General features: G+C 39.7%; 1 protein-coding gene across 6 annotated transcripts in view; it reads right to left on the bottom strand.

Moving 5' to 3' along the window:
• The window catches only part of LOC137183701 (protein NLRC3-like), a 247,621-nt gene that overhangs the window by 232,104 nt on the left and 2,136 nt on the right, over positions 1-13,381 (bottom strand). For all 6 annotated transcript variants that reach the window (XM_067590943.1, XM_067590946.1, XM_067590944.1 and 3 more), the window contains exons 4-5: positions 13,123-13,358; positions 11,197-12,988 (exon numbers count right to left, since the gene is read on the bottom strand). In XM_067590943.1, the coding sequence (XP_067447044.1) occupies positions 11,197-12,988; positions 13,123-13,358 (2,028 nt within the window). The remainder of the gene's footprint in view (positions 1-11,196; positions 12,989-13,122; positions 13,359-13,381) is intronic.

The following is a 13,381-nucleotide window of genomic DNA, read 5'->3' as shown; positions in this document are numbered from 1 at the left end:
TGTATACCACATCTGTGAAGTGCTGATTCAACAAAATCCAGAGATAACTGTTCAGTTTGTAGTCAGTTAAGAGACTTAAGTGAAGATGACAAAATCCAGATCCAGACTCCGGTCCAGATGGATCATCAGGATCCAGCTGATCCTCTCTCAACACTCACTCCTGGATGTTCACTCACACTCCCACAGAGATCAACTCCATCTGATGAGAGAAGAAGAAACAACAGAGGTCATAAATCAGTGTTTAGTGAGACTCACTTCATCAGCTGTCAGTCAGTGATGCAGCACATCCAGTATAAAGAGCAGCAGGGACTTCAGTCCTGTTCAGACCAGAAGTGGAACAGCTGTGCAGCGTAGCCTGCTTCCTTTCAGCTCTCATGTTAACGTGTTGGAGTGAACACACTGAGCTCCAAGCTCACACACCTGCACAGACTTTTGCTATCAAGTCTGTTTACTCTGCAGATTTCACTCAAGTACACAGAGGAAATAAAGTGCTGAGAGTCATGAACACATCATTACTGCAGAAACAGAGACATTCACTCATCAGTTTACTGATGGATTTACTGTCGATACATGTGAACTGTTAGAAGAGTTTAAAGCTACAGAGTCTCTGTGGGATTTGAAGATTTTTCCTGCTGTTAAATCATCACATGACAATCAGTCAGAGCTCTCAGCTAAACACCTGCTGTGGTTCCTGGACTTCAGCAGAGGTTCTGGTCTGTATAAAGACCACATGGTTACTAAACGTAATGATGCTTGTGTGAAATCAGAGCCAGTGATTTGCAGGCTGCAGTCAGACTGATCTTAGAGCTCTGACAAAGATGAACTGATCAATTCTTTAGTGTTGAAATGAGAGAACAAACACTTTCAGATCAGATTTGATGGTAGGACAGTTTGATGATGAGGACCACTGTCTCTATACATCTTGTAAGGCTGTCAGCTGTAATCCAGCTTTATTTCCTACAGACATCAACACAACAACAACAGTTGTCTTCACATCAACTCAAACACATGATCACAACAAGCTTCTGGCTGATCTGATTGGCTGACTGTTCTCTCTCTCTCTGTCTTTCTGTCCAATCCTGAAGCCTGTCACCATTCTCCTCTCAGAGCTTCACTGAGGAAAGCAGCCACTGAGAAGGTTGAAGGTTCACCAGGAAATACTGGATCTTTGCTTTGATACTAACTGTGTTTAATACAATACTGCTGAAACCAGCACGGACTGACTCCAACTCTCTACTGACCTCAGAGTCTCCAGTCTACAGTCTGGACTCTCCTGAAGATCAGACAGCTGCTTCACATCTGAACTCGACAGGATGAAGTTTCCCCACAGATTCAGCTCTCTCAGATGGGATGAGGGGTTGGACTTCAGAGCTGAGGCCAGAGAATCACAGCTGATCTTTGACAAATTGCACCACCCCAATCTGAATAAAGAATAAATGACATCACTTTAGAAAACAAAGTTCCTTTTTTAAATCATTCAGTGTTTCATAATCTGTTCAGATGTGAAGAAGGTTTAGAAGCTGCTGGAACAGCCTTCAGAGGATCTGAGAGCAGCTGAAAATATACATATTTTTAAACATAAACTAAAAACCATCTGTTTAGTATGGCTTTTATGTAGTGTTTTATCATTTTATGGTTTTATTATTTATACTTATTTTATTTATCATCATTATTTATTTTATTCTATTTATCAACATTTTACTGATGATCATTATCGATTATTTTATTCTATTTAATATTTAACATTTTACTATTTTACTAATCTATATATAATGTGTAGTATTTGACAACTTTTTGTTGTTTTTATTACTTGTATTATCTTTTATTATTTATATTTTATTATCTTAACTACCCATTTTTTATTGTTGTCTTATTTATTGAACCTTTTTTGCTTTTTTAATTGCTTTGGTGTTCATTAGTCTCTAAATCCATTTTTAACATCCTACGTATTATCAGTCACTTGTGCAGCACTTTGAATTACATTTTATTTGTTTGAAAGGTGCTATATAAATAAAGTTTGATTGATTGATTGATTTATAGAATGTAGAAGTTTATAAAATGGAAACTCCAAACCCCTGAACCCAACAGGATGCAGGTTAAAAACTGTCAAATATAAAAGACAAAAAAAGTTTCAGTGGTTCAGAGTGAATTATCCAGTGCAGATTTTTCTTGTTATATGAAGGTTTTAAATGTGCAGCTCAACATTGCTCTGACACGGTCAATGGACTAAACCACTGAAGAAGAAAATAGACTTTCCCATTAAGATCCTCAGTGTGGATCAGCATAATATCAGCTTTATGTCTGCAGTTTAGTGTCACCACAACTGTCACATCATATTAATCTCAGCACAGCAGTAAGAAATGGTGTCTGACCTCAGAGTCTCCAGTCTACAGTGTGGACTGAAGACTCTGAGGTCACCTGCATTGATCTCTGTGTCCCTGTGTGTGTGTGTGTGTGTGTATGTGTGTGTGTGTGTGTGTGTGTGTGTGTGTGTGTGTATGTGTGTGTGTGTGTGTGTGTGTGTGTGTGTGTGTGTGTGTGTTCTGATGGATAAATATCAATGATCAGACATTATTCATTAAAACACATTAAAGAATATAATAAAGAAACATTTCTCCTTCATCAAATAAACTTTTTAAACCATTTGAAACAGATATTAGTTGAGAGGATCTTCTGTATACAGATGTGACTCTTTACTAAAAATTATAAACATTAATTGACTTTAACAACTAACAGTGGACATTTTCTACAGTTTCTTTAAGAATCCGTCATCTTTTATAACTACAGACTAAACTTTGTACAGTAAAAAATGAAAATGTGGGAAAAAAATAACTTCATAGATGTAAGTTATGTATGTACATAAATTAGGTTCAGTTGTTAAACATTAAGATCAACAATAGTAACAGACAGTCAGTGAACTTACATCAGAGTCTCCAGTCTACAGTGTGGACTCTCCAGAAAATCACACAGCAGATTCAATCCTGAACCCTGCATGTTTTTGTTTCCTCCCAAATCCAGCTCTTTCAGATGGGAGGGGTTGGACTTCAGAGCTGAGACCAGAGAAGCACAGCTGATCTCTGACAAATCGCAGCTCCTCACACTGAATAAAGAATAAATGACGTAGATAAAAATCCATCATAATCCATCAGGTGTGTTCAGGTTTTAAATGTGCAGTTCAACAGTATTATGTCCTCATCAATGAGCTTTTCACTAAAATGAGCAGAGTGACGTTGTCATTGTGTTATTATAGATCATCATCATGTCAGCCTTCTACAGACATCATCCAAATGTCACCACAACATTCAGACACATATTCATGTCAACACTGATCAATAAATTGATCAGATGTGCACTGAGCACAGTGAGAAACATGTTCTCCTAATCCTAGATATAACCTAGAACGATCCTTTACAAATATACCTGCAGGGCCATATTTATGCTCCTGTTTACTGCTGGTGCAGCTACACAAAGTGACATCATTTCCTTACAGGAAGCATCATGCACATGTTGAAGCATCACCTGTTGTTGGTGGCAGCTCAGACACGACTACAGATACAAACTGCATTTGGAAATATGATTAGCTCTCTTTGTGTCTGTTGGCCTGTATGAGTTTAAAGTGAGTGTGTCAACAGTTTTCTTGCAGATGTTTGTCTTTTTTTAATTAGTGACTAAGTTCAAAGTGAAACCAGCTGTTCAGTACGGTGGCCCTGAAGTGCAGATCACAACGACAAATAGGAAAACACAACAGCACATCAAAAAACACAACAACAAATCACAAAACACAACAAATAACAAAACACAACAACAAATAACAATACACAACAACAAATAACAAAACACAACAACAAATGCCAAAACACAACAACAAATAACAAAACACAACAACAAACGAGAAAACACAACAACAAATAACAAAACAACAAAACAAAACAATCGCAAAAGCAGAAAACACAACAACACTAACTTCTAACGGATAAGGTAGGTACCTGCTATCAACAAAGCTTGTTGCTGATTGGACGCTCTCCCATTTACAAGGATCATCGCTGATTGGACCCCGCACTGCGTCAACACATAGCCTAGACGCGGTCATCTCGACTGCCATGGGAGCGCGAGTGCTGACAGCGAAAGTCCATTTCTGATTCTGTGGTTGTTTGCACTGTAGAGTGTTCTCATGTTGCAGTGCTTTACTTGGATTTTTATAAAAAGATATTTTATTTTTATTTTAGATATGGTCACTGGGTGAAGCAGCAAAACCTCATATGAGGGGGATAAAAAAACAAACAGGGATTCTCCCTCCAAATCACACCCTCTGTCTATCTATCTATACATATACATATATATACTTTTTTGTATGCTACAGCAAAAAACAAGTTGTTTTCTGGATTGAGTTTCTTTTGTATTCCATTTGCCAATTTGCAGACTAAAACGGGAAAAGTATGTTTTGTTTTGTTTTTAATTCACACGAAAAACAGAAAAACAAAGTGATACATTGATTGTTTATCTTGTTATGAATCAAGTTGCTGCTGCTTTTGCTGTTGTGTTTTGTTATTTGCTGTTGTGTTTTCCTATTTGTCGTTGTGATTTGCACTTCAGGGCCACCGTAGTTCAGGCATTTGGACTGACAAACTTTGTAATTTGTGAATGTGTTATGACTCAAACTAATTTCAAAATTTAATTTACAACTTTTAAGTCTAAAACCGTTATGGATTGAAATTGGGTAAATATAAGATGAACAAGAGGAAAACACAGTCAGTGAACTGACCTCAGAGTCTCCAGTCTACAGTTTGGACTCTCCAGTCCACCAGACAGATGCTTCACTGCTGATTTGGACAGACTGTTCCGGCCCAGGTCCAGCTCCCTGAGGTGGGAGGGGTTGGACTTCAGAGCTGAAGCCACAACTTCACAGTGAGTCTCTGAGAGTCCACAATTAGCAAGTCTGTAATGCAGATAACATACATACAATATACACTTTAATAATCAATATAGATTCTAGGCATTTTGATCACTAAACAAACTAAGATGTGATGAATAGCTCAGTTATCTCTGTTGGCAGAGCTGGTCAGCCATTAATCACAAGGTTGGTGGTTTGAAACTTGAGCTCCTTCTGTCCACATGTCCAAGTGTCTTTGAGCAACACACTCAATCCAAAATTATACGTGTATGTAAAAAAATGTAAGTCACTTTGGACAAAAGCGTCTGAAAATGAAAGTAATGTAAACGTGTCATGTTGTGATTTAGCCTTCAAATCAAAGTTGAGTTATTCAGTAACTCTCCTCACTCTCTCTGCTGCTGTACTGCAGACTTTTTAATGGGATTCTCTGTTTTGGTTTCATCTTCCAGACAAAGGCAAAGAAAATGGAGTTGCATTTATGCTTCTATAAAGTCCTCAGTGATTGCTTCTTATTTGTCTTAAATGTCTCCTTGCTTTGCTCGCTTGAGTCGTATCCTTGTGTTTTAGTCCCTCCCACCTAAGATACAAGGGAGAGATGCAGGAAAAGATGTGAGGGAAGAAGAATCAAGGAAACATGTTTTTGGACGTCCTCTCCTTTCAGGCGTCATCTGAAGTGATGTCAGCTGTCAGTCTACAGGTGTTAACAGCTCTTCAGTGTCTTTTGATGTGCTGGAGTTTAAATGTGATGTACTGTCTAAAAAATGAATAATAGCGTACAGTTACCACTGCCAGCACAGTGATGTAGTGATGTCCTCCAACATGACAAAAGACAACGTGAAATATCTCTGCATGTTTCTCCTGAAATAAACTGTTTGACAAACATCTGCATGTTATATTGTGAAAAGATCCATCAGTTTGTAACTGCTCAGACACTGAATGCACATTTCTACTGGCAGCAACTTTTTCTAAAATATATTTAGGCAGCTAAAGAAAGCCGCACTTACTTGAAAAAGTCTGGCTAGAATTAACATCAACTTCTACTTGAGGCTCAAGTCGTTCCACTAACGCAGCTTAGCTGTGTCTGGTCAATGCTAAGTCTATCCAGACTGGAATAAGCTTGAAGTGCGCGCGTCCACAGAGTACATAAGCAGCCCAGAATAGTCGATTGTCGAAGAGATGATACTATGTTGCAAAAAAAAGAGAAAACTAGAGCGGTGTTCTTCTCAGCAGCAGAACAAACCTGCTGATGAAACTATATAAAGAATATAAAGGAGTTTTCACCAAAAAGAGAAATATTGCTACAATTAACAAGGTGAAGGAGATGACTTGGCACAAAACTGATAACAGATTAAATGCATACCTGTAGGCAGGTAGTGATGGCCTAAAGGTTAGAGGAGTGAACTTGTTACTAGAAGGTTGACGGTTCAATTCCTGCATTCAGCTTGATGAGCCTGCATGGTGAAAGTGAAGAGCAGCGCTTGTCCCTGTTCATGGTTTTATCTTTAATAGTTAATAAATGAGCATTCAGATCAGTGACTGTGGTTATATTATCACTAGACTGGATAATATCAGATGTATAATTAAAATTATGGTGTAGTCAACTTAAGAGAACCAACTTACCAACATTACCATACTATTTGACACATTTTCTCTTTCACAGGATCCATTTACAAGCATCACTGAAAGTTAAAAATTAACTGGAAACTAGAGAAGGATATAAGTACAGTAGAAGCCACTCATAATGATCTTGAATGTTTCATTTTAGAAAAATAAATATGTAAATAAATAGATGAATAAATAATTTTAAAATGTTTAAAAAGTATTCTATTAAAAACCACTTAAGTTGAATGTTAAATACAGTTCTTAGGGAATTAAAAACACGTTATAGGCAGATGAATGAATCTTTGTCATTGTGTGGGTGAAGTTCATGCAGTTCAAGTAGTTTGTTTGCTGTACACATAAGAATAGCGTGTTTATCTCACAGCCTAACCCTAGAGGGCCTAAAGTTGTCAATCTTAACATTTTGTTAATTGCACTGGTTGTGACCGACCTGTCAGCCAATTGGAAAGGTGGAGGGTTGGGAGGCAGAGGAGACCCCGTACAGTAAAGCCATGGGCTAGTCAGACGACAAACAGGAGCTGTGTGAAGTTTGTATACGCTGTTGAAGACTGTTTATGTTCATTACTTCGGTGGATGCAGAGTTTACCGACGGTTAACGGACATAATAGCAACCTGCAGAAGACTGAGGACCAGAGAGGTGAACTACGAAGCGAGATTAGTGGGTTAGTGAGGTATGTTGAGCCTAAAGCCAGGGTTTTCAATGTCACAAATGTGGCTCTCTTTTAACCTGGCTAGATCACCATGGTAACTGATGCTGCAATCCTAACCTGGTCCGGAGCAGGTTATGTTCCGAGTTTCGGCTTAAATCAGCGATAAAAAGTGCTGTCATTTCACCAACTACCTGATTTTTTAATTAACAAATTTACACGATCAGCAATTTTCTGCCAGCATTCCTCTCTTGCCTTATGTACAGAAACAGTGTTGCTTTTTGCTGTGATAATGTATTTATATTCTTCATTGCTCTCCGTTATAATGACCTGTCCCTCCTGACTGAAGTATGCAACACGTGATTGGTCTATTTTGTGCAGAAAAAGTCAAATGACGCGCCAAACGCCCCCTTTCATGGGGACCTGCACAGAGCCTGAAGCAGAAAGCCTGAGTTAACAAAGAAAGTTCATAACCACCGTCGTGATACCACTTATCTCTGATCGTGAGTTTTGGGTTTGTCGAGCCAGCTCACATAAAGAAAGCCTGGATATGTTGAACTTGCTTTGTAGTTCACCCCTCTGGAAACACTCCTTTGACTCTCTGGAAGAGTAGATGTCTCCCGCTCAGCTATCACTTCGTCTGGACTGTTGTCGCCCGCCAGCCTGTAACCTAACTCAGTTCAAATCATTCCCCTCATCATGCATCGCCTCGTTCCTCATCCTTCACCCATGTTTCAACTCAGGGATTTGTGAGTAACAATTAATCAGTGCATGTGCTATTTTATTTGACAGCTTGCATTTGCAAGTGAAGCGGCCATTTGTTTTAGGTCACTACGCTCCCGAGCAACGACTCAGGCCTGCAACGTTTTGTTTTGGTTTAAGGACACTATTTTATTTTGGTTGCAGAGTGAGTGTGTGCGTGTGAGTGTATTAGTTAGGAGCTTCAAAATTGATAAGATAGAAAAAGGTCACAACTTCTGAGAAAGGTTTGAAAGAAAAAGGGAAATGCATTTAATTTTTGTATAATATTTTTATACCTGTTTATTTTAATTAATTGGTTTAAATATTTGTTTTCAATAACTAAATTCATTATTTGCATTTAAAGTATTGTGTGTGTGTCGTATTTACATTTCATTAAGGTGTGAGTTGGGAATAGTACTTAAAAACATAATTCTTAGTGGGATTTAAAATCGGTGATTCCTACTATACATTCCTGCTGTGGAGGCACCGCCATATATTTCTAGTTCATAGTCTTGTTAAAAAGTTTTAAAGCTGGTCATTTCACTTATGTCAGCCAGGTTAGCATGGCCAGCCACAAGTAAACTTACCCAGGGCCCCGCCCATAGTACTACAACACTTGTTAGAGTTACAGTTGCTAACTAAATAGCTACATGGGATGGGTGTAACATTTGTCATGTAGAATACCATCTCATTGACATTTGTATATTTATTAGCCTACATGAATATAAAGTTACTGAATTTAAATGACTGTTTCAAAATAAAGTACAGCTGTTTCAAACACAGTGTGCACATTTTTGAAGCAGCAGGTTCCTTATTATAGACGTATAGACGAAGATAGTGGTGAAATTTACTTAAATCCCCCCCCCACCTTTATTGTCATAAGGTTTGAGGAGACGACGTTTGTCATTGAGAGAAAATGACTTTCTGTCTCTGTCATGATGTCAGTGTTCACGCAGCAGCAGCCGCTTATCATGGGAGTAAAGTACAAAAATAGATTTACGTGGTTTAAAATGTTTTTCCACATGTTGTCATGTATGAAGAGACCCAAAATGATCACTGTAGGTGGACTACTTGATTTCTATAGGTGACTTATTTAAACAGCATAAATGTTGTATATGAATGATTGTGTCTCAGAGCTTTTTGATCCATATAAACAGCTGATCACTGTAACTGTGATCACTATAAGCAGTTAATACTGTATACATTTAAACACAGCAGAAGCTCATGGTTTGGACTTTATTTAATTTTCTTTTTGTCTTCACAGCTTGAACAAAATGAGTGAATGAATAAATAAATAACTTCAAAATAACGCTGGCACACTTTTATTTCTTAAATTATAAATGCTGAGCTTTTAAATAAAATGCTTGTGAGTGTGAAAAGACTCTTGATGGAACCGTCTTTTGAGAGTCTGTTTCCGTCCGTCAGACATTCTTTGACACGCAGCTGAATTAAGTTTGACCTTTAACCTGCCACGGAGCAGCTAGTTCTGCTGACTAAGTTACCATGGTTACTGAGCTGGGACTCATATAAGCCGCGGTGATGGAACGAACTCTCACTTAAATTATCGAGGCTTATCGAAATAAACCAGGCTATCCCGTTAGCCAGCTTGATGGAACACCCCTCTGGATAAAGATTTATTCTTCAAGTTCCTGTTGCCTGCAATCTCCTGTGTTTGGCTCCACCTGCTCTGCTCTTCACAACATACCTGACACACAGGGATTTTCAGCCTCATAGAAACTGATATTTAATTAAAATGTGTTTTCTGCTGACAGACAGCAGACTCACCTTCCCTCCCTGACTATATCATCCATGACACAGGCTAAATTAGTAGAAGGAATATAAAAATAATACTCTTTCTAGTGAATGATGAAAGTTGTTTTATGCTTCCTTTATTAATCAGGTCTACAGTGAAAATTTTAATCCAAAATGTTAAATAGACTGAGAATCAGAAAACAAAACATCTAAACTTTGGAGTGATATTACACCTGAGTTGGTTCTGTTATTTGTCTCGATATAAAACTGAGATGTTAGTGATGTAATATCAGATCAGTCCGATCAGCTGCTGCGTCTAATCACTACAGATTTCCAATAAAGGGTTGTGTCAGTTTGATAAAAGATGAAGGATGATCTTGGGTACTGTTAACTCCCTCCTTCAGGCAGCCTCCTCTCTCCTCCAAACAGAAATAAGCAAATTCAAACATCCTTCATGATGAGACCAATTTCCAGATCAATTTCCGGGTCACCCGAGGAGAGAGAAGACATGAAATAAGGTCATGAGAAGCACCCATCATATCAGAGCGTCTCCAAAAAGTTCAAATGAAATTCACTTGCTCATGAAACCTGAGCAGCTTCAAACTGAGTCTCTTCAATTATCACCGTGCACTCACAGCAATTAAGTCTTATCAGCAGGAAGAGCTTTGTAGACTTTTTATGCCCTGGGTTTCGCCTCTCAGGCTTCATACAAGCTGGTAGCTGCAGCAGATCACAGATATTACATGTATGTGTCTGTATATAAAATAAACAGACACATTATAGAAAGGTACAGCAGGTTCTGTCCACTGGAAAATACTGTTGTCTGTTGTGATGAAATAATGACTCTTTAAACATTTTCAACTAAAACTTCAAACCTGAAGATATTTTGCTGGATTTATATTAAACCCAAAGGAAGAAAACTAGAAGGTGAACAATAAACTGTAAAATCATTATAAATAAACAGAATAACTGTGTTTACTAATGTGAGGTATAAACACACCAACAATAATAAGTTTTTCTTGCTCTCATAGCATTTGTAACATGTGAAGAACATCTGAAGTGAAGCATTATAAGTCAGAGTCGTCATGTTCACATCCACAAACCCTCAGTGGGATAGGTGCTGGATACAAAATCTATTAAACTGGGACACAAGGAGAACTCACACACTGGAATCACAGCTCCATTTAAATTTACTGGTAACATTTCAACTGATTACAGGTCTTCCTCAGACAAATACCCACAGGAGGGAAATGAAGGATATTTATATCAAAATGACCAGTGACATAATCAATGTGTCAAGATATCCTCATCACTATGAAAATAAAAACATTACTGTGAATAGAAATATGTTTTCCTTGTGATAAGGATGTCTTGACACATGTGAATGTGCTTGCAGGTACTCCTTGTAGTGAAGCACTACTCATGTATAACTTTGGCAACAAGCAGCTGTAACACATGTTTAACACTTTGATAGCGTGCATGTGTGAATCTTTACTGTAATACTGATGGCAGCTTTATAATGTTGATAATCACATCTGGACTTACCGAGCCTTTCTGCAGTTCCTCACAGTTGGGATCAGTCTCAGTTTTCCCTCCCGTGATGTCTTGTACTTCTTCAGGTCCAACTCATCCAGAACCTCCTCTGACATCTGCAGCATGTAGGCCAGAGCTGAGCAGTGGATCACAGAGAGTTTCTTCCATGATCTGTTCTCTGACTTCAGGAACTCTTGGATCTCCTGATGTACTGAGCGGTCGTTCATCTCCATCAGACAGTGGAAGATGTTGATGCTTCTGTCAGGAGAGATTCTTTGGGTGTTCATCGCCTTCAGGTTGTTGATGGCTCTCTGGATGATTTCTGGACTGTTCTCTGTCTGACCCAGCAGGCCTCCTAAGAGACTCTGGTTGGACTCCAGAGAGAGGCCATGAAGGAAGCGCACAAACAGATCCAGGTGGCCATTTTCACTTCTGAGAGATTTCTTCATGGCTCTCTTCAGGAAGAAATCCAGAGGTGAGTAACTGTGTTCTTTTCCCAGGAAGTCCTCCAGTACCTTTGTGTTCCTGCTGGTGTAACAGTGGTACATGTAGACTGCAGCCAGAAACTCCTGAACGCTCAGATGAACAAAGCAGTAGACTGTTTTCTGGAAGATCACACTCTCTCTTTTGAAGATCTCTGTGCAAACTCCTGATAACACCGAGGCCTCTGTGACATCAAGACCACACTTCTTCAGGTCTTCTTGGTAGAACATGATGTTTCCTTTCTCCAGTTGTTCAAACGCCAGCCTCCCCAGCTTCAGAAGAAGTTCCCTGTCAGCCTCCGTCAGCTCCTGTGGACTCGTCTCATGTCCTTCATCATACTTGTGCTTCTTCCTCTTTGTCTGAACCAGCAGGAAGTGTGAGTACATGTCAGTCAGGGTCTTGGGCAGCTCTCCTCTCTGGTCTGTAGTCAACATGTGCTCCAGAACTGTAGCAGTGATCCAGCAGAAGACTGGGATGAGACATATGATGTGGAGGCTCCTGGATGTCTTGATGTGTGAGATGATTCTGCTGGACAGCTCTTCATCACTGAATCTCCTCCTGAAGTACTCCTCCTTCTGGGCCTCAGTGAAGCCTCGTACTTCTGTTACCCTGTCAACACATGTAGGAGGGATCTGATTGGCTGCTGCAGGTCGGGAAGTTATCCAGACGAGAGCCGAGGGAAGCAGCTTCCCCTTGATGAGGTTTGTAAACAGCACGTTGACTGATGACTTCTGTGTGACATCAGACACGACGTTCCTGTTCTTGAAATCCAGTGAAAGTCTGCTTTCATCCAGGCCATCAAAGATGAACAAAACTTTCCAGACAGCGAGCTTCTCTGCTGTGACCTTCTGTAATGTTGGATGGAAATCATGGATCAGCATGAGGAGACTGTACTGCTCATCTTTGATCAAGTTCAGCTCCCTGAACGAAAGCGGAATCACCAGACAGACATCTTGGTTTTCCGAGCCCTCTGCCCAGTCCAGAGTGAACTTCTGCACTGAGAAGGTTTTTCCAACGCCAGCGACGCCGTTGGTCAGAACGACTCTGATGTCTTTCTGTTGGTCAGGTAAGACTTTAAAGATGTCGTGACACCTGATTGGAGTGTCATGGAGGGTCTCCATCTTGGAAGCTGCTTCAAGCTGCCTCACCTCATGTTGGGTATTAACGTCTTCACTCTGTCCCTCTGTGATGTAGAGCTCAGTGTAGATCCTGTTGAGGAGGGTTTCACTTCCTGCTTCATCAGTTCCTTCAGTCACACATTCACATGTCCTCCTCAGACTGTTCTTATGTTCATCTAAAACCTCCTGCAGACCACTTTCTGCTGAAAGAGAAGAATAAAATGTATATTTAAAAAGAAATATGTCTGACTGTGTTAATTTTCAGCAGGATAGAGGAGGTAGATTCCTGTCCTGTTTTCAGAGATGATGACATCAGCAGACAGATCTTCAGTCTTACTTTGTACAGTGCTGGTCTGACTGTCTGTCTGCAGTCCACGTCTTGTTCTGGATCTTTCTCCACACTGGGGACAGGAGGAGTCTCCTGATGGAGCAGACTGGTCCCAGTATGAGGTGATGCACAGTTTGCAGAACCAGTGTCCACAGCTGGTAGAGACTGGATCCTTCAGGACGTCCTGACACAAAGAACAGCAGGGCAGCTGCTCCTCCACAGAAACACCCCTCCTCTTCCTCTCTCTGTTGACATGAACACATTCTTT

Source organism: Thunnus thynnus, chromosome 5 (genome assembly GCF_963924715.1).
Source record: "Thunnus thynnus chromosome 5, fThuThy2.1, whole genome shotgun sequence".
NCBI lineage: Eukaryota > Metazoa > Chordata > Actinopteri > Scombriformes > Scombridae > Thunnus > Thunnus thynnus.
Note: the sequence above shows the minus strand (reverse complement) of the source record. Positions and strands in the feature narration are given on the sequence as shown.